This window comes from Fusarium oxysporum, chromosome V (assembly GCF_013085055.1).
Source record: "Fusarium oxysporum Fo47 chromosome V, complete sequence".
NCBI lineage: Eukaryota > Fungi > Ascomycota > Sordariomycetes > Hypocreales > Nectriaceae > Fusarium > Fusarium oxysporum.
Genome location: NC_072844.1, coordinates 4308858 through 4336312, shown reverse-complemented (window position 1 = coordinate 4336312; position 27455 = coordinate 4308858). Strand labels below are relative to the sequence as shown.

At 46.3% G+C, this 27455-nt stretch overlaps 10 protein-coding genes across 10 annotated transcripts; 6 read left to right on the top strand and 4 right to left on the bottom strand.

Annotated features, from left to right (window-relative positions):
• Positions 1-92: 92 nt before the first annotated feature.
• FOBCDRAFT_274855 (uncharacterized protein) lies at positions 93-1709 on the top strand (the record flags this gene model as incomplete). The annotated part of the gene is made up of 11 exons (XM_059611494.1): positions 93-241; positions 298-383; positions 439-487; positions 538-619; positions 670-691; positions 744-824; positions 886-979; positions 1040-1090; positions 1151-1220; positions 1285-1462; positions 1525-1709. 11 exons carry the CDS (start codon positions 93-95, stop codon positions 1707-1709), a joined length of 1047 nt encoding a protein of 348 aa, XP_059467271.1.
• Positions 1710-1950: 241 nt separating this feature from the next.
• Positions 1951-4609, top strand: FOBCDRAFT_240486 (uncharacterized protein; the record flags this gene model as incomplete). The annotated part of the gene is made up of 6 exons (XM_059610300.1): positions 1951-2180; positions 2212-2299; positions 2339-2412; positions 2471-3191; positions 3318-3569; positions 3632-4609. The coding sequence occupies 6 exons, from the start codon at positions 1951-1953 to the stop codon at positions 4607-4609; spliced, it is 2343 nt and encodes a 780-aa protein (XP_059467270.1).
• A 216-nt stretch (positions 4610-4825) lies between these two features.
• On the bottom strand, positions 4826-6455 carry FOBCDRAFT_320101 (transmembrane amino acid transporter protein-domain-containing protein; the record flags this gene model as incomplete). The annotated part of the gene is made up of 5 exons (XM_031185373.2): positions 4826-5248; positions 5306-5697; positions 5753-5944; positions 6013-6274; positions 6327-6455. 5 exons carry the CDS (start codon positions 6453-6455, stop codon positions 4826-4828), a joined length of 1398 nt encoding a protein of 465 aa, XP_031041015.2.
• Positions 6456-8760: 2305 nt separating this feature from the next.
• FOBCDRAFT_162403 (general substrate transporter) lies at positions 8761-10868 on the top strand. The gene is made up of 5 exons (XM_031185370.3): positions 8761-9085; positions 9138-9229; positions 9277-10313; positions 10364-10454; positions 10507-10868. Exons 1-5 carry the CDS (start codon positions 8854-8856, stop codon positions 10738-10740), a joined length of 1686 nt encoding a protein of 561 aa, XP_031041012.1. The 5' UTR covers positions 8761-8853; the 3' UTR covers positions 10741-10868.
• Positions 10869-11234: 366 nt separating this feature from the next.
• Positions 11235-12300, bottom strand: FOBCDRAFT_184015 (uncharacterized protein; the record flags this gene model as incomplete). Its single annotated transcript, XM_031185369.3, has 3 exons — positions 11759-12300; positions 11621-11669; positions 11235-11470 (listed from the first exon to the last, which is right to left on the bottom strand). Exons 1-3 carry the CDS (start codon positions 12242-12244, stop codon positions 11235-11237), a joined length of 771 nt encoding a protein of 256 aa, XP_031041011.2. The 5' UTR covers positions 12245-12300.
• Positions 12301-15911: 3611 nt separating this feature from the next.
• FOBCDRAFT_136295 (concanavalin A-like lectin/glucanase domain-containing protein) lies at positions 15912-17139 on the top strand (the record flags this gene model as incomplete). Its single annotated transcript, XM_031185368.2, has 5 exons — positions 15912-16034; positions 16090-16379; positions 16430-16627; positions 16674-16923; positions 16975-17139. The coding sequence occupies 5 exons, from the start codon at positions 15912-15914 to the stop codon at positions 17137-17139; spliced, it is 1026 nt and encodes a 341-aa protein (XP_031041010.2).
• Positions 17140-17290: 151 nt separating this feature from the next.
• FOBCDRAFT_320098 (S-adenosyl-L-methionine-dependent methyltransferase) lies at positions 17291-18805 on the bottom strand (the record flags this gene model as incomplete). Its single annotated transcript, XM_031185366.3, has 8 exons — positions 17291-17616; positions 17667-18021; positions 18075-18131; positions 18198-18355; positions 18418-18462; positions 18514-18574; positions 18627-18667; positions 18719-18805. The coding sequence occupies 8 exons, from the start codon at positions 18803-18805 to the stop codon at positions 17380-17382; spliced, it is 1041 nt and encodes a 346-aa protein (XP_031041008.2). The 3' UTR covers positions 17291-17379.
• Positions 18806-19172: 367 nt separating this feature from the next.
• FOBCDRAFT_240478 (uncharacterized protein) lies at positions 19173-21039 on the top strand (the record flags this gene model as incomplete). The annotated part of the gene is made up of 4 exons (XM_031185365.3): positions 19173-20298; positions 20344-20380; positions 20501-20635; positions 20997-21039. The coding sequence occupies 4 exons, from the start codon at positions 19173-19175 to the stop codon at positions 21037-21039; spliced, it is 1341 nt and encodes a 446-aa protein (XP_031041007.3).
• An 840-nt stretch (positions 21040-21879) lies between these two features.
• On the top strand, positions 21880-25425 carry FOBCDRAFT_240477 (uncharacterized protein; the record flags this gene model as incomplete). The annotated part of the gene is made up of 8 exons (XM_059610299.1): positions 21880-22032; positions 22376-22432; positions 22508-23745; positions 23825-24217; positions 24362-24462; positions 24580-24636; positions 24706-25127; positions 25162-25425. The coding sequence occupies 8 exons, from the start codon at positions 21880-21882 to the stop codon at positions 25423-25425; spliced, it is 2685 nt and encodes an 894-aa protein (XP_059465022.1).
• Positions 25426-25757: 332 nt separating this feature from the next.
• Positions 25758-27308, bottom strand: FOBCDRAFT_274845 (S-adenosyl-L-methionine-dependent methyltransferase; the record flags this gene model as incomplete). Its single annotated transcript, XM_031185362.2, has 9 exons — positions 25758-25991; positions 26047-26389; positions 26443-26532; positions 26583-26595; positions 26661-26688; positions 26747-26816; positions 26870-26911; positions 26959-27104; positions 27162-27308. 9 exons carry the CDS (start codon positions 27306-27308, stop codon positions 25758-25760), a joined length of 1113 nt encoding a protein of 370 aa, XP_031041004.2.
• Between the last annotated feature and the right edge of the window lie 147 nt (positions 27309-27455).

Sequence of the window (27455 nt, the reverse complement as noted above, 5' to 3'; positions counted from 1 at the left end):
TGGCATTGAGACAACACCCATCTTATCATGATAATTACTCGTAGATAGATTCTTTCGTGATCCATTGACGAGTATCTCAATCCCATGCAACTATGTGTACCACAGATATCCCCGTAACTCAAACAGCTGCACGAGTCCAGAACCCTGGACCAGAAGCTCGAATTGTCATTCAGAACGAGCAGGCTGTTCCTCAGATAACAGAAAACCAAATCCTTGTGAAACTAGTAGTCGCTGGTTTATGGTAAGTATCCATCCATGATATGACCGGCATTGAAGGAGAGTAACTCAAGTCGCCAGTCACTCTGACCTCAATCGCGTTTATGGCACGTTGCCATTGATCTCAGAGATAGTTGGCCATGAGGGAGTTGGTATAGTGGTGAAAGGTATGATATGATCGCCCAGATATCTGTTTCGGACATTTACTTGATATAATTTTAGCTGGGTCTGCAGCCACCTCCCATATGATCAATAAGAGAGTCGGACTAGGGTAAGGAACAAATAACGCTTTTCTGATATTATCCTGACTTATCTGTCCAGATGGTTAAGTCGCCCTTGCATGGAGTGCGAGATTTGCGACGTTGAGTATACATCGTGCCCCAAGCAACAAAACCTGGGCAGGGTAAATGCCACTTACACCATGTATCTCGGGCTTCACTCACAACATTATAGGATCTTGCTGGCACTTTCCAACGTAAGGAGAAGATACCACATATATCGTACTTTATATCTAATATTATTTCTAGAGTACATAGCCGTTGACGCTGACTTCGTTCATCCACTGCCTGACAACTTGCCGAGTGAGATCGCTGCACCTCTACTCTGTGGTAAGATAGACGGTTCATAAAAGCCATACATATATAAGAGCACTAATTCGGTATTCGGTAGCTGGTATCTCTATGTACTCTGCTATCAGGAAATGCAATTTGCAGACTGGCAACTGGCTGTTGATCCCTGGTGCAGGCGGTGGACTGGGACATCTGTGCGTTTTGCTTGCCACTGTTCATATTATAATCGGTCACTGCTGATTCTCGCTGTCTAGTGGAGTGCAGATTGCAAGAGCTCAAGGCTACCGAGTCATTGCGGTCGATACGTATATCACCCCTTGGCTTATCTATAGCATTGGCAGACATGGCTAATGACCCTTGAACAGTGGCGAAGATAAGAGGAGGATTTGTCTCGAGTTTGGGGCTGTTCACTTTATCGACTACTTGACCGAAGATGTATGCCATCCTCATCCTTTGTTGTTGGCAGCAACAAGCTCAACAAATACTGACCATATCGCAGGTGCCAGGAGAAGTCACAAGACTCACATCTCTAGGCGTCCATGGTGTTATCTGTACAGCAGGATCCATCACTGCCTATCAACAAGCAGCTCAATGCGTACGGAACGCAGGGACCACAGTTTGTATTGGCGTCAACCCGCAAAATCTCCCTATTTCTCCACTAGACATGGTTCGCCGAGGTAAGTAAAACTCTCTTGACTTTATACCGCTGACAACACAACTGGAGCTGATGATCTGCTAGGCCTTAGGCTTATTGGAAGTGCTGTTGGCACGCTTCCTGAAATGCAAGAGCTTTTTCAACTTGCAACTCGGGGAGAAGTAAAGCCACTTATTACGCTGGTTCCGTTCGACCAGATTGATACAATGGCAAAGAAACTTGAGAAAGGACAAGTGAACGGCAGAATAGTGATGGAAATGCCACAGTAGACATCGGAATACATAACTAGTTAGTTTTGTGAATATGGACGCCACTATCTCGCTTGAGTTAGCCTGAGATATAGGACCAACAGCCATTATCATCCTCCATAAAACTACCTAGTGTACCCCGCACTTAGTCATCCAATTCCGAATATTCTCTTTAAGAAATCGAAAATCCCCGGAATTGTCTTCCATTTCCGCTACCGGCCATTCATCGTACCATTTCACCAAGACATTACCAAATTTCAACATGTCGACCGTTCAAACCCCACCTAACGAGCAGACAGGGTCAATAGCAATAAATAATGACGGTGAGGTTTTAGAGGAGGCCGCAGGTGTTGGGCCAGTCAGCAACGATAATAATGATCAAGCTGATGCCACCCAAGTTCAGACTTCTTCTCAGGGTAACAATAACGCGTCAAGAGGATCACGCCCACATAAACCCAAGTCCAAACGGGGCAAGTACATCTCCAAGGCTTGGTAAGACTGTTCTTATTCTGTCAAATATCAGCATTGGTCATCTCCGACTAACCTTTGATCAAGCAATGAGTGTAAGAGACGTAAAAGCAAATGCAACGGGCAGCATCCGTGCGCGCGATGTGTCCAGCATTCGCTCAACTGTAAGATAACTTGTAAAGCATGAATACTTCATAATCTCTGACGTAACTACAGGCATTTATGCACCCTCAACTTCGACAAGCCAGTCAGCTTCGTATGTCTTCATCTTCATCCGCAGCCATGCATAGCATGTCTTAACGCTGACAAATCAGCTCGGCCAAGGTTATTAGGTCGCTAAGTCAACAGGTTGCCCAGCTCCAAGACAACCTTCAGGAGCTACGAAAGGACCGTCGAAGCAGCGTTGTAACAGCTGTAAGCCCTGGAGAAGGGCCAGAGTCTGCATCACTGACACCCTTGAGGCAACCACTTTCTCGTCATGCACTGTCGACAACAGCCCAGGAGGATCCAGCTGATCTGGCGATACATGCACACGCAACACCTCCAACTATCACGCCGTCGTCGACCGGACAGCCACGTCAGCCCGCTGTCAACTATACCTTCAATCTGGAGCTTGCCCGTCAGCATCTTCGAGCCCAAGGCTCCAGAGCTGGGGGCTCTGAGTCTTCTGACCCTGCCAACCCATCTGAACCCGTTCAAAATGGAGCCTTCATAGCACCAGACTCTTGGAACTTCACCAAGTCAACAATTGATCCCCTGTGGCTCATCGACAAACAGGAATCGTTGCGACTATGTCATGTTTATGAAGAGGAAATCGGAAACTCTTATCCTTTCTTGACGCTGTCAGGTCTGGTCGAAAACGTACATAAGCTTTATGACGCCATGGAGGCTGGTTCACGATCTGGTTTTGCGTTTGTTTCACTTCCTGGACCACCACTTATTACTGCTGACGAAATTGACATCCTGCGACTGGCTCTGTCATCAGCAATGACCATTGAAACAAGTGGCTCAAGCGGACTTGGCAAAGCTTTATTTGTCAAAGCACAGGAAAGGATGTCGAGTAAGATTTGGGAGTCCCCTTCACTTGACTCGATATACCTTTTCACCTTGATGGAAAGTTAGCCTGCCATTCTTTTTCTCGCCATACTAACTATCATCTAGGCCATTCATTCATTTCTCTCCGGTGACGATCTGCAAGCATGGAGACTTATCGGGATTCCTGGGCGTTCATGTCTGGAACTTGGGCTACATCAAGCAACCACGTACACTACCATGTTCAAGGAGCCATTGGAAAGAAAAATGGCCATCAGACTCTTCTGGAGTGTGCATACACTAGACAGGAGATGGAGTTTTGGTGCTGGACTTCCGTTTATAATCCAAAGCAATGACATTGATTCAAACATCCCGTGGCCAGTGAGTCCAACTCGACATCAAATCACACTGGACACTACGAACTCCTTTGCTAACCGTCTCAGGATGACGAGGTTCCTTATCTTCACGCCATGGTAGCGTACAATCGAATCGGTGCTAAAGTTTGGGCGACACTCTATAACGCTGGTAGCACAACTTCCAATGTCCCCAGAGATGAGATTGAGTTCCTTCACTACAGTGTGGAGCGCTGGTACAAAGAAATACCCCTAATATTGAAACTACCCGAAGATGGAGCGCCTGCTCTGGGTCGAGGTCATCATCGTCTGCAGATTCTTCTGTATTTGAGAGCCTGCCAGATGAAGATCCTTCTGCATCAGTCCGCATTGCATGCTATCCCTCGACCTGCAAGAGATACGTCTCAAGTCCAGATGTTGGTTAGCATTGCCAAGGACATGATTCAGAAGCTTCATCATCTCAATCAAACAACAGATATCTACCAAACACAGCAAGTGTGTTTTAACCATTTCCTGATATCTGCTCTTGGTGTTATCTTCCTGGCTGTTGCTCTCGAACCTGCTGTATATCGAGATACCGTACGACAAGAGTTCAACACAGCTCTCGATCTCGTTCGGGGTTTCAGCAAGAGATCATATGTCTCAAGGCGTCTGTGGAAGATGATACGCGGGTTACAGCAAGCAGGCGTTCGACTGGGTATCTCCGCACCGCATCAAGATGGACATACGGCTCAGGCTACGCCCCAGGCCACTCCAGGTCAGATAGGCCGTGTGCCCAGTCCTCTTATACTTGCCACTCCGAATCCATCAAGGGAGTCACCCCAAGCAAGTGAGGCTTGGCTTAATAACGGCATCATGGCTGATAGGGCAGGTGGTTTTGGCATTCTCGATGGGATGGAGATGACTGTGAGCCTTGATGATTTCCTTACTGCTGCTGAGAATGATAATGGACTATGGGGGACTTCTCTAAGTCCTGGGGCAAGCGATCCAATAGTGCAAGGTACATTGAACCCAAGTATAGACCTTGCGAAATTGGATTTTAGCCAGATGTTAGATAGCTTCTTGTGAAAGAAATCACAAATGCAATTTTCATCCCCATGAGGCAAATAGTAGTGTCAATTGCGTGTATCTAAGGCTCGATTTACTTTAGAGTGAGAGACAAATACCGCCAATTGTGTAATATTAAACGGGAAACGCCAACGGCAACGCTTGGCAGTTATCTCCATTGCGACGCATCGCAAACATGACAGTTACACCGTAACTCAAGTATCTATCAATGCCCAACTATGAAGAACCAGAGTTATCAGCACACGACCAGGCCGCTGAACCTCCAGATACTTTGTATGAGGCTATAATGTCAACCACAGAAGCATACGTCCCAGCAATAGTTAGAAATGTCCCCAAGACGATGATGGTGACGCTCCAGAGCACTCCGATGGACCAAGTGATTGAGCGATCTTGCTTCCCACGCTTCCAGTTATCGTAGAGCCACATGCATCCCATAGGCTGGAATGAGAGTGATGTGGCAAGCAATGCCCCAATAAGAGAAACGAGCCCACCAAAGATGGGAATACCGCTGGCTATCACATATGCAACAACTGTGATACTGAAAGTACATCCTATCCAAGATGCCCAGTGGGTGAAGGTATTGGCAGCGAGATGCTTGGAGCCTCGCAAGACACGCACAAAGACATGCTTACTTGCCAGCTAGAACATCCATAGTATTAGCAATATCTCACAGATGAATTCCAAGCAAGCACTCACATGGCAAGTCAACATAGTCGTGACTATCAGCCCAGGAAGGGCAATTCCGTAGCTGACTCTCTTAATCAAGACACCTGCAGACCCAAGAGCTGGCGAGGCAACATACGAGCCACAGAAATAGTATACCACACAGCCAATTGCAATGTAGCAGGCACTGATGACTGTCTGGCACAGGATCAGAGATCTCGTATAGTGTCTAGGATCCCTCATTTCTGCAGCAATACTGAAAAAGGCTGGGGTACCTGCATAAGCAAAGATCAACGCACAGATAGCGGACATGGCGTTGGTGAAGCTTGGCTTTTTGAAGAGCTCGTAGTCTGATACCCAAACCGCATCTTTGGGTGCAGCTGCAGGTCGATCTTGTATACCCACGGCAATTGTAAGGATGATGACTGTGTTTGGGACTTTAGCATGGTATTCCTAAGACAGGTGCGGGCATGTACTTACCAGAAGAGATGACACAGATCAATCCCAGCCAAGCGAGCCAACTTAGCTTCCCGAGTGTTCGGATGCTGGCAAAGATGAAACCAGTGATAGCTGCAACTGCGACAAAGACGGCAGTACATGTTCCGTGATTTGAAACGGCATTGAAGCCAATTGACACGCTGAGCATTGCCGATCCACAAACAAACGTCCAGTCTACGCCATCAAGCATCAGTCATAGTCCAACCAACCTCGTGTTCAAACATGATTGGGCTTTGACTTACAGAGACCAAAGGCAAAGCCAAAGATTTCCTGGCCAGCACGACCAAACATCAGACCACCCGCATCGTCAATACCGTAGACTTCGCGATGCCTAAGCTTGAAACTACCGACTATGTAATCTGACCAGGTCGTAATTGCAGCTACAACGCAAAGGCAGATGAGACCAGGGATCATTCCCAGCGTGTCAAACACTGACGGGATGGACAAGATTCCAAGGCCAAGCTGCGTCTTCATCATCAGGCCAGCTGTGCCCACCCAACCGACCTAGACATAAACAATCAACAATATGGAATATCAGTAGGCAGAGTAGACTCACATTGCGGTAATTTGGGCCATCATTGGTGAGTCTTCCGAAAACAGCATCATGAGCATGACCAGGATCATCATGAACTTCACCAGCAAATACCTGACCCTCCTGGTCAGCAACCTTTTCGGTACCAAGCATAGTAGCAATTTGTCAGATAATCGAGCTCGTGTTCACCTTCCGAATATTGAGAAACAGAGGAAAGTAACCCCGAGATCTGCATTTTGTCACGATATGAAATTTTCTCCATTTCATGAGTATTACCTCCGATTCTAACCGCCAAGACCACGGAAGCGGAGCATGTTTACGATACAAATCATACAATTGTGCTTTATTGGAGTTTTGTAGTGTAATTTCTTCTCGTAGCCCCAGAGTGAATTCCACTTGGTTAAGAAATTGTGCCCGATACCGGATGTTGGAGAATGGTGGGCGGGAGTTTGATTGGTTGGGTTAGTGACTCTAGTGGGTTATCAATCTGACCTAAACTCAATTGGAGATCTTATTCGCTTAGTGCAAGGGGTAGAATTTGTTGACTTTGTCATGCATTTCAACACAGTGATGTTATAAACATCGAGAAAAGATCAAATGAAAACGCTTGTCACTCTTATTCTGAGTAAATGCTGTAGCGATACTTGCTCCAGGTTGACAAAGATTGGTCAATCAGATCAACCGACCCCAGTGGCCGAGCGCAGAGAAGCAGACGAAATCACAGCTCTATGGGGAATACAATGTTGAAAACGTATATGGAATGAATTACAGGAAGCAAATAATGTTAAATCCTGCACAGACCAAGATATACAGCTCATCATTCTGTTCTCTGGCTTAGCTAAAGCAGCAGTGCTGTTGCTGATTATTCTTCGCGTTATCTCGATTATCTCGCTTGTGATCTGCCCCTCAACCGAGAATGGAGAGGCTTTGAAACTTTCGGATGTTTTGTTCCACAGGCCTATCAGCAATCACTCTATGGATCCACCAGAGGCTGAAACTCAGACCTCGGTTATGAACCCAATGCTTAACGAGAGTTCAAGAGATATCTGTCAGGGGCTGGATTTAAGTCAATATAGAATAGAAGTTGCTGTATTATAGTTTGAGTGATATATGTATATGTATCTTGCGATTTGGCCTTAGAAATTAGACATTGTCTGCCGAGTCTGCTCTAACTAGAGTCTTGCTGACTAGTAATTTGACAAGTTCCCTATAAAATACGTTGAGTCAACCTGTACAAGAAGCTTATCAATAGTAAAAGACACATGCTTTTTAAAACGAATACAGAGCTCGTGATGATTTATTAAAGATCTGGGCATACTTCTTTGTTTATCTTTATCACAATTGAGATACAAGACTTGAGGAGAGGAGCATACTGCAGGTCAGTTCAGGGTAGGCATCTCGACTCGCGTGAATGGAGTCGGCCCGATTGCCCTGGACCAATGACAGCACGTTCTCCAACGGAGATCGCGAGCATTGATTGTGCATGCGACATCCTGTCTCTTAACGCTGGATGGCGTTCGACCTGCCAACTTGATCTAGATGGAATGCCACGTGTTGGTCATAGTTTGCAGCTATCATGATCGGCCGATGAACCGAACAGGAGTATAACCAATCGAGATTAATAAACCGTAGCTAAGATTCAATGGACAATTCTTGACAGGCGTCTAGACGTTGCAATAGTGTTCCAACATAGCCATCACTCGTCATTTTCGACCCCGGCAGATGAATCGCGGGGAAATCTGAACCGTCTCTCTGGATCTAGACCATTCAACGGACTTCTCTACCACGGACTTCTCACCGTCAGTCCCTCATCACGAGTCACTAAAATACAAAGCCTAACTGAATTGAACGTTGGACCACGAAACGCAACGGGCGTTTTCGCGACGAGCCTATGCGGGAATTGGCCGAGCGAAAATCCCTGTTTTTGGAGATGGAGACGTTGAGATTGGCTGGTCTGTTCGAGAGCATTCTGATCCACTTTATTAGCATGAGAGATTGCCATAACCTTGTTTCTCGTTGGTCAATCATGTGCGAGAGTACCCCACCCCCAGATTGGACTCGCCGTTGCGGAGAAATTGGGCCTCGAGAAAATTACGTACTGGGACTGGGAGACATTTCTCCAAGATTCTGTGGTGCCATTTGGCGGTGAATCGGGCCATGAACTGAGAGAAAACTGGGAATGACCTTGGAGAAATACAGACAGAGAATATTCTACTCATTCAGGTAAGCAAGCATAAAGAGTCTGCTGTCTCTTGGTGCCCAGACCTGAGCACCCAAGCCGACGATTGCCATCCTCCCCCATCTTTCATGTGCAAGCTAATACCATTCAGGCATCTGTCCCGCACTCTCAAGGCTAGGCAAACTTCTTAGCCCGTCTCTCCCTCCGGAAACCTGGCCGATCATCTCTCCATCTTTTCCCCCCAGCATTTAATAGAAATATTGGGGCGGTTGCCCATTCTCCATCTTTCCCCAGATCACACTTCCCCGCATCTCTCTCTCTCTCTCATATCACTTTTTTCTTGTTATTTTCGGTCCCGGCCTTTGTTGAATCATGTCGGACGAAAAGGTCTCGGCTGCTGCCCCAGAGGCTCATCTCGATGCTTCGGATCCTAGCAAGACTCATCCTGATGTTATCGACCATGCGCGCTCTGCGGCCCAGAAGGAACAGAAGATGACCCTCATGCAGGGCATCAAGCTGTATCCCAAGGCTGTCGCGTGGAGTATTCTCATCTCGACTTGCATTGTCATGGAAGGATTCGATATTGTCCTTGTCAACAACTTCTGTGAGTTGCGCCTCCCAATATCGCGCGACTTGGACTGACAATTGTTGTTTAGATGCTTTCCCTCAGTGGAACAAGAAGTACGGCCAACTCCAGCCTGATGGAACATATCAGGTGTCAGCAGCATGGCAAGCCGGCTTGAGTAATGTATGAGCCGTCAAAGGTCACTCAATTGACAAAGCTAACCGTCACAGGGTGCCAACGTCGGTTCCATCATCGGTCTCTTCCTCAACGGTTGGCTCTCAGAGCGCTTCGGTTATCGATACACCATCATCGGCTGCCTCATCTGGCTCTCAGCCTGCATCACCCTCTTCTTCACCGCCCAGAACGTCCAAATGCTCCTCGCCGCCGAAATCCTCTGCGGTCTGCCATGGGGTATCTTCCAGACCATCTGCGTCACATACGCCTCCGAAGTCTGCCCCATCGCCCTTCGAGGTTATCTCACCACATACGTCAACTTCTGCTGGGGTCTCGGACAGGAAATCGGCATTGGAATTTTGCGATCTATGATCGGCCGAACTGATCAGTGGGCTTACAGAATCCCTTATGGTCTACAGTGGATCTGGCCTCTGCCTTTGATCGTGGGCTTGTGGCTTGCTCCCGAGTCTCCTTGGTGGCTTGTCCGCAAGGGCCGTGTTGCTGATGCTAAGAAGAGTCTTCTCCGACTTACGAGCCTTAACCGTGAGACCGATTTCGATGCTGATGAGACTGTCGCTATGATGGTTCATACAACTGCTCTCGAGGAGAAGCTGACAGAAGGAAGCTCTTATATCGATTGTCTCAAGGGTGTCAACCGTCGCCGAACAGAAATCGTCTGTATGGTTTGGGCCATGCAGAATCTCAGCGGTAACTCCTTTTCTAACTACTCGACCTACTTCCTCGAGCAAGCCGGTATGTCTGCCGAGCACGCCTACTCCTTTGCTCTTGGCCAATATGCGATCAACATGATTGGTGTCTTCGGTGCATGGGGTCTGATGTCTATTGGAATTGGTCGCCGAACTCTTTATCTTTACGGATTGTGCGGTCTCTGCACTGTTTTGTGCATTCTTGGCTTCCTTGGACTTGTCCCTGAGGCTGATCGCCAGAAGGGTGCTCTCGCCACCGGAAGTCTGATGATCGGCTGGGCTGTTGTTTACCAGCTCACCGTCGGCTCCGTGGCCTACTCCCTTGTCTCTGAGCTTCCTTCTCGACGACTTCAGATCAAGACCGTCGCTCTGGGACGTATCTTCTAGTAAGTCTGACTCACAAACTACAAAAGTACGCGCAGCTAACCTATTGCAGCGGCATTGTTGGTATTGTCAACGCTGTTCTGGCTCCTTACATGCTCAACCCCACCGCTTGGAACTGGAGCAACTACACCGGTTTCTTCTGGGTAAGTCTTGAGCCATTCCCTCACTGGATCCCCAAGCTAACAGGCTCAACAGGGTGGCATCTGCTTCCTCTGCGTCATCTATACCTACTTCCGCCTGCCCGAGCCCAACGGCCGAACCTTTGCCGAGTTGGGCGTTCTGTTCGAGAAGGGTGTCAGCGCTCGAAAGTTTGCTACCACCAAGGTCGATGTCTTCCACGAGTCTGTCGATGATCACGTTCTCGACCAGTTGAGCAAGGCCGATCAGGCTACTGTTGAGACCGTTGAGCAAGCCCCAGCACACAAATAGATCTCGATCAAGCGATGAAAGGCCTAGACCACACTCTACTAAACAGCCTTTGCTTGCAAATAAGCAGGTCAAGATCACTTATGTATATAATAATAACGCAGAAATAATGAGACATTGATTAATTATCATGATCGCGTGCCATCCTTGGCGAAGCCTAACCTCCTTCTGCTTATATAGATCCGTGCATGCAACCTTAAGCGGAGCTATGTCTCGATGCGTGACCGTCTCTGTCGATCTCTGTTACTTTCTCGGCAAATCCGAAAACCCCCACTTCTGCTTAATGTTAGCGATTTGTCATGTTTTCGAGTACTTTTCCACTGGTCGTCAATTTGCCCTTGACGAATGACGAAAATACCTTTTTTTTTTTCTTTCTCGAGCGACCTGTGCTTCTTACTGTAATGGAGTCTTTTAGCATGCTTCCCACATGTATATAACATCTACTCGCATCGGGCCATAGAAAAGTCTAGATGCGATGCTGTTGAAGTTCAGTACAATTAATGTAGCCTTCCTTCAGGCACACAAGCCATTGATCGACCAGGTAAGAGAAGGAGAAGACGAGCGAAGCGAGATCTGATCGTATGTAACACCAAGATCATGATGATTGAAAAGATTGGCGGGGAAAGATCTTGTAGCCAGGGCATCATGGTAGCCTCGGCATGATTATGCATTGCAAACGTTGAGCTAGCTCTTCTCTCCCAAACAACGCCGTTGCACCTGACGCCCTTAACGGCTACGCACAACGTGGTGCCAATAGCTCGAATGGTCAACAAGAACCAGGTTTGCCGGAACGATGGTTCACAGTACAACGAGTACATGCCATGAGGTGTTCAGGAACCGATGGTGATAGTGCGAACACCGGCAACGCTTTCCACCAACATACACTGGAAGAAAGCGATAGCATTATGAAGAACACTGTCCAACGGCAACTTCTAGCACCAAGTTCTATGTGCCGATTATAAGCTCTCAGCCACAGGTTGTATTAGCTTAAGGTATTCTGTTTCTGCTTGGTAAAGCTGACCAAGCTGTCGAGCCACTCCTGATGACCATTCAACATGGGATTTGGCTTTGTAGCCGCAAGCTTAGCCGCGGGCTGTCCAATCTGAGACTCCTGCGTCAAGATTCTAACCACGCCATATTCCAAGTCCTCCACAATCCAAGCGTGATACACATCTAGCTTAGAGCTCTCGTCCCCATCTACCCATGCTCTCCATGCCAAGCGTCCCGGTGAGCCCGCGCTCGGCGGCAGAGACTCCATGACTTCTGCCGGAAAGGGGGGAAAACCGAAAGTCGAGAAGCTGAAGCTGTCGCCCTTCTTGAGGTTGTTGCCTCCGACTGGCGGCGTGATATGACTGCAGTTATTGTAGTACGACTCCCATTGAGTGATGTCGGCGAGGTAGGTCCAAATTTGGGCGGCTGTGATGTCGCGTACAATTACTTCATTGGAGACATAGTTGTCGGTGGTTCCGGGCAGGAACTTGGTAGGCCAAATGATTGCTGACTGCATTGCGACTGGATGGTGGAGTTGGAGTGTAACAATACGATTGGTGCCTTTGGTTAGATAGCTGAGAAATCCAAGAATTCTAATCTTTGTTATGTGGTATTCGGAGACGAAACTCAAATGACACGTGACCTGACACAGGCTGCCGCTTTTATGTCACTTCATCAGCCCTCCCTCAGTCCCCCGTCAGCCCCACTCGGCTCTCCTCACACTTTGTCTTAAGCACTGAGCCCAGTGCCACTCTTGTGCCCATTTCTAGGCCTAAACTTTAAGTCTACGCCAGCTACTCTGACTCGATAAATATTATAGCAACCCCAACCGGTGTCAACCTCTGGTCCCTTTTTGGTACTAGGATCCTGATTTTTGATCCTTTAATAAAAGTCCTTAAATTTGGCTCTGATTAATTCCTTAGAAGCTGTGAGATCTGATGGAAGGTCCCTTACTGCGGAGGACTAATTGCATTACTGTGATAAGTAATCTAGCACTTGGCCCGATTGAGCACTCTCTCTCTATTTGCATTCGAACCTCTAGCTGGTATTTAAACTCAAATCATTCTATCTATTTATTCTTAGACTTCGAAGTGGTACTTAGACTCGAACCTCTAAATCATACTATCCAGTATCAGTCAACCCCGGTCAAGTCTTGCTCTTATATTCTTACCAACCTTTATCTATCTAATAAGGAAAAATAAAAGTGCAGCTAATGCCCTGCATCTGGGCTCTAAAAGGAGCACAGCGAAAGAGAGTAGTATTATAAATAATAAGTTAGTCTATAGGGCGCTTTAACCTGCAGTATAGCAACACTATAATAAGATAATAGAACTTTAGCTTATATAAATATAATATTACTTTTATATTAAAACATTTTACTTACTTAATCAAATAGGCATATAAAAATAGAGATAAAGGCTTTAGTATATAACTTATAGTCTTTGAAAGACTTTATAAGAAGGTAGCTTATAGACTTAATAGAATAGATACTAAAACCAAAGACTTTAATATCCTAGGCTAGGAATACTATAGAAATATTAGAATATATTTACTGCAGCTTAGTAGTATTCCTAGCTAAAGGAGTTAATACTAGGTAGTTTAATTTAGCTAGTAATAGAGGTTAGTATTTTTATATTATTATTAGATTATAAAGAATATAAACTTTATTAATAGATTATTAAGAGGCCTCTAGCTAAAGAGATAGTTATAATAAAATATAAGAGGTATTATAAATTTACTATTAAATATATAATACTTAATTACATAAAAAAGCTTTAGGCAAAAGATTAGCAGAAGTACCTAATAATACCTATTAATAAGTAGGGCGTCTTACTAGGAAATACTTACCTTTTTTCCTAAATTAGAAAACATATTAAGTCTAACTATTATATTAATACTAGCTGCAGCCTTTACTTTAAGGTAATAATATTACCTCTAATTTAATAGCCTAAGTATATACTTACTTATATCTAAGGATTTTATATTTATAGTATTTATTAATAAGAAAGGTATACCTAAATTTATAATTTAACTAACCTAAGATACTAAAAATATAATAAGTATACCTAATAAAAGGTAAAAATTATTACTTAGTACTTAGATTTTTATTCTAACCTCTTTATATCTTAGACTATAGTATGCCTTATATAAAGGAATAAAACACAGGCTACTTTAGTTTAATTATATACTTCTATTCTTAGCTAGACTTCTAGCCCATAGAGCTTTGCAGGACTATAAAACTATTAATAATCTCCTTGCAATTATGCTGCCGGAAGGTAAGATGTAGGTGATATAATGGCAGGACTATCTTCTTAAGATACTATTCTGTAGAAGTCAGTTAAGATAGGATAGTAAAACTACTAAGGTATATTATAATTTTGCCTTATCTGGTAAGGATTTAAGAAATTCTTTATAGCTATAATAAGAAATATATACTTTAGAATATATTTAAATCTATTAGATTAGGTTATAGTAATAATATCTTTTATAGCTTTTATATACCAGGCGTTTATTAGGTTTCCCACTTTAAAATACTAAATCTTAGGTATATTATTAATTATAAGGGTAAATTAGGTATGCCAGAAAAATTAGGCTTGGTTTCGCTTTATAATAAAATATTAATAAATGTACACCGCCAGACCATTTGTTTCTTATATATTATTTATCTATTGTTTTCATGGCCTGTGATCTATATGATTTAGTTAATCATTTGGAAATTGTGTCATAAGCTACTCATTGCTTTTAAACGATTTATTTCACTTCCTGAAAATAAGACACGACGGTAATGCCTCCAAGAGCTCGCCAATGTGAATAACAATCACCAGGACCCTATCCTCGACGAAAATCGTGCCTGTCGGCTTATCCACCGATGCTCTTATGATATGATTGCTTCTGAAAGGACACCCAGGCTCGAACTTGCATCCTCTTGCGGTTCTCGTGGATTTCCAACATATTTTGGCTACAAATGTCCAGACTGTGGTGCCCGTGTGCTAGATTTGAAATCGTCTTGCAAAATACCCCATTGTTGTTTATCTGAAGGGTATGGACTACCACACAAGTTTTAGAGAAAAACTTAGATTTGTAATACCCAATTGCACCGTCCGTTGATTTTACTTGGACATACTAACGAGATTTCAGGATCGAGTAGAAGCGGCATCCTTCTGATAAGTTGGTGCTGAAGACAGGATTCAATCAGAGAGGGATTCTGAAAGCTTGTTCTAGTTTTGGATTTCTGCTACCAGACTTGGAACTTGAATGATATTGGTTACTTCGCGTATGGCCACGGGTAGTTTGATTCTTGCTGGAGATATACTGGATTTCAACATCTTGATCAATTGTGTTCCTATTTGATCAAGGACCAATATCGAACCGCTAGGGCGGGAATCGGAGCCTCTCGGGACTATTCTAAGCGCCAAGGTACATGCTTGTCAAAGGATCGACCCGCAAGTTGGCTGTTAACTATCGTGCAGAAGTGCCAATGCGGCGCTTTTGTGACCTACCTGCTTAAGCAGGATATCTTCGAACATGCTGCTTGGTGCGCCTGGCCTGGAAGAAACTTTCTGCGGTAAGAAAGATTTTAAAAAATTCAGTAGGACTTTTTAAATAAGACAAAACGCATGACTGCCTCGTATATGCACAAGCGGAGGGCCAGGGTGCTTTTGGTAGCCGGGCCGAGCCAGGCGAAGATCAGGTCGATAAGAAATACCCATGTAATAGCCCAAAGAAGGCGATCGGTTCATAGTCGGAAATTAGACAGAAGATCTAATTCCATAAGCAGCGCAACTAAAATACATTATATCGCGACAAGAACTCTACAAAATATTAAGCGGTGCGTCAAAACCTGCTTGAGAAGTTCGTGACGGGTTTTCAAAGGATTTCCTGAGGATTGGCAGATCCTGGTTTATATCTTTCCTTGGCGCTGATGCCAAGGCGGAATATCCAAACGGAATTCCGTCTGACAATAGATGAGTTCATGCAACGGATATATAAAAGAATCTAGAAGGGTCGAAGGATCGTACTTGCTTTTGTCAATCATCAGATCAGTGGTGGGATCATCCAGGACAGGGGCTGATGCTATCATTTATCTGGTATAAGCAAAAGTATATAAGAGCCAGAAGAAATTTCCAAGACTTCTGCAACATGCCACCCGAAACTCTAACCGGTGAAAAGACACCTACTTCGATATGTTGCGAAACACAGTTCTCGCTCTTCTCATCGCCGCCGAGGCAACTCATGGTCAGGCGGCCTTCACACTGAGAAAGACCTACGACTCCAGTAACTTCCTGGACTCGTTCAACTTCAGAGACGTAAGACGAGTTTCCGAAAAGCAATAAATCAAGCATTAGTACTGACACAATGTAGCGTGCCTACTTTGATAGTATTGACCCTGGCTACGAGGGTGACCCGACCGGTGGCTCCGTCAACTACTTGAGCAGGAGCCAAGCAGTGGCCTCTGGCATCGTCAACACCAATAATGGCAAGGTTCATCTTGGTGTAAACTCCGTTGATAAAGCTGCGCTCCTTACGCCCGGTGGATCGAGGCATGGGCGTGGCAGCGTTCGTCTTGAGTCGAAGGAATCCTATAGCTCGGGCATTCTCATCGCTGATATTGAGCATATGCCCGGAACTGCATGTGGTGTCTGGCCTGCTTAGTAAGTAACTCTTCAATTGGAGGATGTGATGAAGCGTGCTGAATATATAGCTGGTCTTACAACTTTGACGAGGATCCGGTCGGCGAGATCGATATCATTGAGGGTATTAACGGTAACCAGAACGGCAACTATGTTTCTCTCCACACTTGTGGAGCATGTATCTTCAACCGTCCTGGAGGTGCTGACCCTCGAAATAATTGCAATATCGGCGGCTCTGACACCCGATACTGCACGGACGGTAACAACTAGTCAGTATAACTCTTCATGTTACAAAACTGCAGCTAACCAGCATAGCTCCGGGTGCGGAAACACCATGCCTTCAGGCTCTTACGGCAAGACCTTCAACGCTAATAAGGGAGGCGTTTACGCCACCTGGCTGACAACAGAGGCCGTCAAAATCTGGTGGTTCCCTCGAAACAACATTCCCGCCGATATCAAGAACGGCAAGCCTGAGCCCAACACCTGGGGTCAACCAGCTACATCTCAGTTTGTCAATGCGAATGGCAACTGCGATGTTGGAAGGTACTTCAAGAAGCAGACTATTGTAAGATTCCATTCGCCTGGTTTGACGGATGAAACGTGCTAATAGTTGCAGATTTTCAACACGGCGTTTTGCGGAAGCAACATCGATCAGGGTATCTGGAACCAGGAGTGTAGAGCTTCTACTGGCTATGCCACGTGTGACGATTACGTTACCAACCAGCCTGGTGCTTTCAAGGAGGCGTATTGGACTATTAACTCTCTGAAGCTGTACCAGTGAGCTACGGTCTAGCACTTGAGAAAGATAAACAATGGATTCATGCTGGTGTTAGATTGGATCTTTCAAATGTTGTGTCGTATATTACATAGAAAATTGGAGAGACTTCGGATTCACTTGCGATTGAATACCATAAACACTATCGCACGAAGCATAGATATCATCCCTATCAGATATATAAATGTTAAATGATAGAGGTTAAGCCTCAATCTCCAATCCAGCTTGACTCCGCAAACGTGAGTATTAAGACGCAGGTTTTCTTCCCCAAAGGAAATGAACAGGGAGATAAAGGTGAATCGAAGGATCCTTGATCTCATTCTTGACCTTCGCCATAAAAACCTGTATTTCCTCCTGCGACCATCCAAGCACGGCCGAGAAGATCTGCGGTGTGTATGATTCAATGGCTTGAGCCTCTTGGATGGACTGATATTTGCCAATTTCCTTGAGCTTCGGGTCTTTGGGCCATGATCCGAGTGGCATCTGTTGGGATGTTAGATATTGGTTGAATGGTAGTTGAGTCTCGTGCATACCTTGCGTATCTCTTCCCGTACGTTCTCAAAGCCAGCAGCAATCAGCTTATCCTTCCACAAAGGAGCACAATCAATTGGTTTGCCGAACTTGGCAGATCCCTCACACAGGGTCTTCAACCATAGCTGGGCATTGACAGCCTTCTCGTCCGTACCATCATCTGATAAAAACGGTGCCGCGACTGCCTGCATTTCGATGTAACCGCCAGGAGCTAGGTGTTGCAAGGCTTGCTGGAAGAACCGGTTGTCGTCGCTAATGCAGCCTTCCAGCTCTCGTGCGTGGATGAAGTCAAAGGGCGTGTGATAAAGCCATTCAGCCTCGAAATCGTCTACTTCAAATCGACAATTTGGTGGCGTCCTACGGTTTAGTTAGTCAGCTTCTGACCATAGACACGGGGATAGTTGCCATACCACTGTGGTTGGATAGGGCTAAGGTCAGTCCCGAGGACCTCAGCTGAGGGAAAGTCACTGAAAAGCAAAGTTAGCAATAATAAAACGTGTGAAAGACTTTCTGCCACGTAATAATTGACTCACTCTGCGAAGTCTATCGCCCAGATACCAGTGCCAGTTCCCAGATCTAGAACACGCTGAGGATGGTCACCAATAGGCGCCAAGAATAAAGCACCGTCTAGCATCAGAGAGTAAATGTGATGTACCAGGTCCATCCGCGTTTGCTCTTCTTCATCGTTGGGCTGAGAGAAGTTACATCAGCATTTCAATCTCAATGATACTTAGTCGTCAAAGTTCTGCGTACCACGAAGTAGGCACCTTCACGAAAAGCATGATAGCGGCGGCCGTTCTTGGTCGTCTATTAGTAAATCGGATGGTTGGGCCATCAGGTGAACACTACCACGTATCTGTAGTTGAGAATGCTGGAGTTGATTGACGACGTCTGGCTGGCTGACCCCTCCCTTTGCGAAATGACGTTAGTCGGAGCGAGAGCCATTGGTGTTGATAACTCACGACAGATTGTATGTGGAATCATTATCTTGAGTTTCCTCTTCCTAGACTTCGTTAGCACGGTGCTCAACAGAAGTAATCCATGGGAAACACACGTCAACTTCCAAAGGATCTTCTCTTGGCGGAGACTGAGTTTCAGCTACAAGGCCCTGGTTCGGGCTCGGACTCTTGTCATCTGCCATGGGCACGATAAAGTTGAGAGAAGTTGCAACGTTTGCGGGGTTTCTTTAACCGGGCTTTCGGTCTGCATTTATGGCCCGCTCCATTCATCACATATCACATTGCATGATAACATCCCTGCAAGCAGCAGCCAACCGAGATTGAAACCCAGCCCGCGCTACCGGGTTATTGAACAGATGGCGAATCGCATGTGGATTTAATCAGAGTTCGATATTTAGCCCGTAATCCTTTTGGTCCTTCTTGACCGCCAACGCCAACATCCTTGCTAAAATGATCTTGGACCCATTGGAATGGTAACTTGAAGCTGACATCAAATCGGTTTCATTTTTCCTGGACTACTGTGACCTCATTTGAATCTTCCGAATCATCATGTCTCGCCTTCCTGTCAAAAGAATCCTTCTTACCGGTGCAACAGGCTATGTTGGTGGTACTATTCTCGACCACCTCATAAAAGCCCAAGATGAGGTTTTAAAAGGCCTCACCATCGATCTCCTCATCCGAAGTGACGACGCTGCCGCCAAACTTCGCTCGGCTTACGGCGGCCGCGTGAATCCCATTCAATGGGCTGGTCTCCATGACGTTGACTCCATCAGAGACATCGCCTCCAATTACGAGCTTATCATCAACACTGGCTCAGGTTTTATTCCAGACGGAGCCGAAGCTTTTGTGAGGGGTCTCGCACGTCGCGTTGAACCAGGTGTTCCCCCGCCTTGGCTATTGCACATTTCAGGTTGTAGCAATTTAGCTGATCGGCCACTTACTCAAAAAGCGTATCCGGATAGAGAATGGAATGATGCGGACGGAAACGCTGTTTACGACTTTTTGAAGTCTGAAGACGTGCGAGAGCCTTATCCTCAGAGAACCACTGAGGTTCGTGTCTTGACAACAGCTGAAGCGACTGGTGTGCAAGCTGTCAGCCTCAATACGCCAGTGATCTTTGGGGCTGGTAAAGGACTTTTCAACCAACAGGGCATCATTATACCAATCATAATGCGCTACGTTATTCAGCACGGACATGGGTTCAAGTTGAATGAGACTGCGAACTGGGACTGGGTTCATGTTGAGGATCTTGCTGACGCCTTTGTGCTTCTCACTCGAACTATTCTGGAGCGGGAAGACCGTGGAGTAGGCCACGTTCCAACTGGGAAGAATGGCATTCTTTTTCCAGCTGTTGGGAGGGCTTTCCAGACCGAGATCATGCAAAAGTGTCTTGATGCCGCGTTCGATGAAGGAATCTTACCTCGTGAAGATACGCCTCCGTCAAAGGAGATTCGGGATGTTACTTTACAAGAGCTGGCGGATGAGATCACAGCTGGCCTTATTGATATGGCAGAACGCGGATGGGCGGGTACAAAGTCGATGAAAGGTACTGAGTTGAAACGACTGGTTGGTTGGAATCCTAGTCGTTTGGAAGATGCTTGGAAACAGGATTTTAAGGATGAGCTTGAGGCATTGAAGACTGGGAAGAGGCCATGGACACTGGAAAGCTGTATTGGTAAGGCTGGATAGGTCAACGAAGTACTACATTGGCGTGTTTGAGATCAGCTACCCGGTTCTACTGGATATGATATGAGTTGGTTAGTATGATCCAACTCGTCTTATTCCTATAACCTAACACAGCATCTTCTAACCCATAAGTCTCCTCGCGTGCTAGTGAAATGACTTTTCTGTCTCGAAAGAAATTACAAATGTTTCAGGCCCCCGGACGAGTGTTGCCCAGCTACTGAAGGTCATGCTCCCGTCCGCTTGGCTCAAAAGACAGCCGGGGTTTCTCATACATTCCACACAGTAGTTGTAACCCCCAAGGGTGTTCGCGTCGGTGTATGTGTTAGGTAGATACGCCAAATTTCCGTTGATGGTTAGAATAACGCCATTGCCGCCGTTCGACTTTGAAAGCAGGGCTTCAAGTCCGCAGGCTTCGTAGTAGGGAGCGACAGCGGGGATAATGGTCTCGACGGTCACTACATTTTATCGATTAGTGGTCATCCTTCCAGGACCGAATGATACCAACTCACCTAGCTCTGTAATAACACTTCCTGATGTAATGGTAGACCAGACTGGTATTTTTCAGTCTGACGCATCTTCCGCAGCTTGGCCTCTCGCCCGGGCAACGGATCTTTAGGGTCCAGAATCAGCTAAAGTCACTTGTATCTTTCAAGGAACCGACTGCAGCCCACCTTTTGCCTTTTACAGATATCGCAAGCCTTGCTGGAACGCCCAGGAGCGTTCGTCATGACAATCTGGTATAGTTAATACCGTACAACGTACTAAGTAAGCAGAGGTGACCATGTAAGTAGCCAAGTGAGGTGACGTCATGGCAAGGATTCGCAAAGGAAAAATGTATTTCCCGAGTCTCATTACAGTGATAGCAGTATCCGTAAGCTGCACGAAGTTCAAGACGCAACCCGATTCTCTAGACATAGGTCCTGATTACACCGCCAATTCCATATCAGTTCGTGTGGCTGGCGTATTGGAAAAAAAGCCTCATGACAAAAACGCAATGATACGAATATTATCATTGCTACTATGACGCGTTGCGTCTGCTCATGTCTGCCTTGTCATGGGTTACACAGACAAGAGGCCTGCGATAGTGGATATAGAGAGATAGAAATTCAGCCCAATTGCTGCAACAAGACAACAACGCCAACCAGCTTCCCCTGTGCTTCTTTTCCACGGAGTGAAACATATATGCAGCCACATAGCATTGGCTGGGATTATTCAGCTTTTTTAGTGGTTGAAATCGCACCGAGTGCGAAATTCATGGATGCAATTTTGAAGAAGGGAAAATTTTTCCATTGCGATGGCCTGCGTCGCTCAGAATCGAAAGCATGCAATTGGCAAAGTGTAAAATGTGTTGCGTCAGAAAAATCACACAATGCGTTGTGAGCGACTCGGAAACGCACACAAGGCGATTATCATGTCGCACCCCTGGTATGGTGGCCTTAGAAGCTCTATAATTCCCCGACGCGGGAATGCCCGGTTCTGCAGGCAGGAAATGTTTATCTCCATCGTTTTTGCTGTTTTACTCGGTTCTGTATGTCTACCTCTTTCAAACCACCTCATGCAACTGCTCAAAATGGACGACCTCACCGGGTTGCAGCTTATAGCCCAAGGAACTTCGTGGACTGACCGAGCACTAGACATCACTACTATACACGGATTGCAGGGCTACGATACCTGGGAGTATCCTACACACGGACTCGGGGGCAGCAGTAAGACTGTTTTCTGGGTACGGGACTTCTTACCCAAGGATCTCCCTTCAGCGAGGATCTTCACCTACCATTATCTCTCTACTGCCTTTTGCGACGGTCAGGGCATCACTCAAGCCGCGAATAAACTTCTCAACAAGCTAAAGAATCTACAAATTGACGGCACAAAGTGATTCCATTTTCTTCATTATAGACGCTTTGGACGAGTGTGCCGATCCCGGTAGGCTTGTTACTCTCCTCTGGCGTCTTAATGATCTCAATCCCAGTCGGAAACTACGGATATGTATATCCTCTCGACCGAGCAGCTTTTCCGTGCCAGGCGCGGAAATCCGTTTGGAGGATAATAACTTGCTCGACATACAGCGATATCTTGGCGAAAGCCTTCTAGCCTTGGAAAATTATCTACCCCCGACCTCGGATGTTAAACAGACAACTCAAGCTTTGGCGGAGAAGGCCAAAGGGATGTTTCTTTGGGCTTCCTTGAACATATCCTAGCTGCGCTGCGATGGTCACCTCAAGACACCCAAGTCCGAACAGCAATCTACGTCCTGGCTTCCAGCAACCCTCGATGCGGCATACGAGACGATTATACAGCAGCTATGGAGCCGGCATGATGAAAGCCGCCGAGAGATGGCACGGGATGCCCTCGTACTATGCGCTCAGCGGCCACTTTCGATACTCGAGCTCCGCAGTGCCCTGGCCGCGATGCATTATGATCCTGATCTTCTATCTCCACTAAGCAAGAGTGAAGTAAATGAGTGGGGTATGTGGAACAAAATGAACAAGATACAGGACAAAGCTTCGCTAGACATGAGTACTCAGCTGATGCTTCTCTGTAGCGGGCTTCTTGAGGTAGCACCGCGGCAGGCCAATTTCGCAGACGATAAGACATATACAGAATCGACCGTGCAATTCATCCACCAAACAGTGAGAGACTATCTCCAGGAAAGGGGTTCCTGCGTCCTTGAGGGCGACAATCGCACTTCCAAATTGTCTTTCCCAGAACTCAAGCTCACTGACTTGCAAGCCTGCAATGCCCAGTACCACTTCCGAGTTGCTTGGATATGCCTCCTGTATGCTGACCTCATATACATGCGCTCTAACCTCCTGAATACCGAGACTGAAATCACTTCAGCCCTCTTTCTAGAGTATTCCCTATCGTTTGGCATGGCACACCTTAGCTTGGCTGAAAGAGCCTGGGTAAACCCCATGAAGAAGGAGATGTGCCACCTTTCTCAGTTTCAAAAGGGGTTCGTCGACCAGTGGTCTTTGCTAAACAGCCAAATATTCAAGGATCAGAAACTCTTTGAGCCGCACAAGACTAAGGCAGTACATATCATGTCATACTATGGCTTACCGTGGTATGACACAGGCCTCTGGGGAGCGAGGCTTGCAGAGATAAATGAGGAGGATCATTATGGGCGTACTCCTCTCTCACTGGCCGCGGCTATGGGTCATCATCATATCTGTGAGATCTTGCTTGACAATGGTGACGACATGGGTCATCGAGATTATGTCTATGGTCAAACTCCATTGAGTCATGCCGCAGCCTATGGCCATAGGGAAGTCGTCGAGCTTCTACTCAGCGAAGGGTCTGACTACGACAACAGCAGCAGTGGAGTTACTGCACTGTGGTTAGCAATTCGCAGTGGTCATCTAGACATCGCGGAGCTTCTCTTACAGGCTGGCGCAAATCCTAACGCCTCTAGCATCCATACTGGCGAAGCATGCCTGTCCCATGCTGCCTCTCTTGGACACATCAGAGGATACACGAGACAAGAATGGATGGACTCCGCTTCATCACGCCGTCAGCCAAGGCCGAAAGAAGACAATCGAGTTGTTGTTGGGGCTTCTCAAGTCACAAGAACTCTTTAAATTCAAGGAAAACCTCTCTAAAGACAAGGGCAAGGGCTCTTGGATCAATACCGTCTTGACAGCTATCGTTATTTTGGCATGTTACCAACGTGGTGGCGAGTGGCAGACGCCCCCGGTCGGCAACCAGAACAGCCAGGCGCTGAACACATGCTCTGATAGTCAACTGCTTATAAACCGGGGCACCAATCGACAAAAACACAAGTTGGGTGCAGGTAAGGATGAGGATGACAACGAAGAAAACATCAGAGGTAATTCGGAGAAAAGACCTCGTCGCCCAGAGCCAAACGGGGACCGTTTCGCCTGTCCGTATCATAAGAAGAACCTGGCGAGGTTTACAAGCGGACCCTGTAATGGAAAGGGATTTGAGAATATTGACCGCCTAAAATAAGTCCATCTCTGAATGTTTCACTGCAGGACCCGAGAAACATTAGCTTGGAAGCTCGTAAGTCGAGAGTCTAACCAACAGGTGTATAGATCGCATCTGAAGCTCATCCATGATCTTTCTATCGATTGGCGGCGATGTCACGCCTGTAAAAAGCGATTCCTCCGCGAAGAGCTGGATGGGCATAGCCCATGTGAAAGAAAAGACCTAGGAGATGATTATGAGAATAGATATTATTTGGACTAGGCTCAAGACCTGAAATCAGACTGAACCAGGCCCAGCAAGAACCCTCCTGAAAGGTGCTGGAAAGCAATATTCAGAGTGCTGTTTCCCGACTGGCCCGCGAACATGGATACCCCAAATCCATGTGAGTCTACAGCTTGTCGCATAAGATTCGAATGTTTGAAAGCGATTACTAACTTACAGGGCACCCCAGACCAAGCGAATGCTGTCTCGACGTATTGTGCAGATGCCATTCAACAACACCGCAACAGAGTGATGAACCGAAACACAATCTCTCAGGTCTATGCTTGCCAAAGCGAGGATGAGATCCGTCAAGTTCTAGGACTAATCATTGGGGACCTTGAAAGCAATTTTGGGCATACCCCGATAACGACTGACAATTTGCCTCCCAGACCCGTGTCCGCTATGTCTCCGCAGCCAACAATCAGCACTCAGCATCCGCAATATCAGCTTCTGCCAGTTTCTCAGCCGAATTTCATCTATAGTCATGGGCATCGCTCACAATTCCATACCCCAGCTGTTTCAAGCTCCGATGCAAATTCCAGGCGTTTCTTACGGAGCCATGATCAGTCTGACACGTTCACAGAAGGCACAGCATTCTCGGACCAAAAAAAGGTCAACAGGGTTTGACTCCTTTGGGTCTCACCAGGGTATAAATATCAGCAGCACTCTGCCACAGTTTCAACCACAAATGACTTTACCAGTGGCTCAACAACCGACGAGCAACATAAGCCACCACCCCGGATCAACGTTTGCGGTAGGGAACCAAGGATTGACACCGGATGATCCTTGGATTGACTTCTCTCACGACCCCCAACATCAGCCGCAGCCTGTAAGGGAGGATCTGGTACAATGCGATTTCCCGCCAGGGGATTATGATGAGAACGAAATCCTGAGCATGGCGCATTTTTAGGCTAGTGAATGTGATAACAGCTTAGCATCGCAGGCTTGGATTGAACGTGTTGAATCCCGGCCAGTTTATGGGAAGGAAATGCAAGCTGCAGCTTTATCAAGATGACAAAACCCAAAGTGGTGGGGAAGGTCAAAGGGTTGACAAGAGCTTGGCTGAGTTCGGATGTTTGAGCAGGGAGATTTTGGATTATGAGAACGTCAACTGTTACCATTCCTTTAGGTGTCGTCCTATGCCGTTAATCTATTTATCTTCTCTCTGCCTTGACAATTTGAAGTTCCTACAAGTCAAATCGTTGCATCTGATCGATTGATTTCTGACCCTTCCACATAAACTCATTCCTCTGGCTTCCGTCCCCAGACAACCCGTTGCTTAAAGTAAGCATGATGCTTGCCCGAGTTAATCTCCCTTCGAGCATGCGCAATGTAAACATGAATCTCTGCCTCCGACCAGCCCATGGTATTAGCCACAAAAAGCACCAGGCCTTCAGTATCCGAGAGGAAAACATGACGACCAAACTCTCCCAGTTCCTTCAACTCCGGGTCCTTAGGCCAGTCACCGAGAGGAGCCTGTCATAGAATGTGAGCATTCCAACAACTATTGATGTGTTAAAATCATTCTCACCTTGTACTCGTATTGCTGAATGTCAATAAATCCTGCTGCCTCCATGGCTTTCCTCTGTAGCTCTTCTTCGTATACACTAAAGCTCATGCCGAATTTCTTGGCGCCTTCAATGAATAGCTTGCCCCACTGGCCTAAAGCAGAAGTCTCCTTTACGGTATCATTATCGCTGGTGATAATAGCTGAGGGTTCAAAGCTTTCGACCCAACCACCTGGCTTGCAGGTCTTGTAGGCCTCTCTGAAGAACTGGTACCAATCAGGGATACTTCCGGCCAACCAGCGGAGATGGACGTAATCTGCTGAGTTGGGAGCAAATGTCCATTCTTGAGTACAATCTTCGATTTCACTGAAATATACGTGTCAGTAGACGAGGGGCAGGTCTCAGTTCTGGTGACTTACAATTTGAGATTGGGAGAAACCCAGGTGGGTTGAATTGGCGATATATCGGTGCCAATAACCTCCACATTCGGGTGTTCATCTGCAAAGTCCCTGGAGCCAAAGTCAGTTGATGTTATTAGGAGTCTAAGTCAAAAACATACAAAGCCCAGATTCCTATAGAAGAGGAAGTTCTAGTTAGTTTTATAATATCAAAGCGACGTCCCAACAGCACAACTCACCAGTGCCAGTTCCAATGTCGATTGCTTTCTTGAAGAGAAGTGTTAGCCTCCCAACCGGTCCTCAAAAAGGCAAAAGGTATACTCACTGTAATCTTGTCCTTATCAATCGGAGCAAGATAGAGTTTTCCGCCAAGACCTAGAGTTAGACAATGATGGCTAGCGAAGCGGTTAATCATGTACTAGTCTTTCTTAAACCTTCACCAACGCACTTCATATCTAGTGTTTCACTCTGTCGCTCATCGTTCGAAGCCCTTGTTTAGTAAGCTTTAATCCGGCATAAAACAAAGAGTCACCCTACCAATACTGAGCATTTCCAATTTCGCGATGGTATGTACGTCCATGAAGCTTGCGATACTCAAAGATACTTGAAGTCATTGAGTCTGTAGAGGCCGAGAGGCTTCCGTCGCTGAGTGAGTTTCCATCGTCTTCGTTCAAGTCCTCTTCCTTGACTAAGGTTAGCATCAACACTGTGTAATGTCCACTAAGCATGAACAAACGCACCTCAGCGAGTTGCTGCCAGTGTGCGGCTGAAAGAACGCCGTTATCTCCAACATTCGGCTCGGGAGTTCGAGAGGGACTTTTGGCAGGGCTTTTGGTAGGGCTCTTGGAGCTCTTGGGGCTCGTCGTAGTTGCAGGTGGCGTTGACATTATGCGAAACAAAAGCCAAGGCGCTCTAGTGGCGGTTTATTTCAAGAAAAGGAATATCGCGCAATTTTTGCAAGAGAGACGAAGAAGTTAAAAGGACCAGAGACTTGAGAAGCGACGGCCACGTTATGATATGACAATGATGAGATA

What these genes read in the sequence shown, in the direction of transcription:
- FOBCDRAFT_162403 (XM_031185370.3), top strand. Translation starts at nt 8,854, where the DNA reads ATGTCGGACGAAAAGGTCTCGGCTGCTGCCCCAGAGGCTCATCTCGAT. An exon ending in TGTCCTTGTCAACAACTTCT is followed by an intron (nt 9,086 to 9,137) that starts GTGAGTTGCGCC and finishes ATTGTTGTTTAG; the next exon opens with ATGCTTTCCCTCAGTGGAAC. An exon ending in GCTCTGGGACGTATCTTCTA is followed by an intron (nt 10,314 to 10,363) that starts GTAAGTCTGACT and finishes AACCTATTGCAG; the next exon opens with CGGCATTGTTGGTATTGTCA.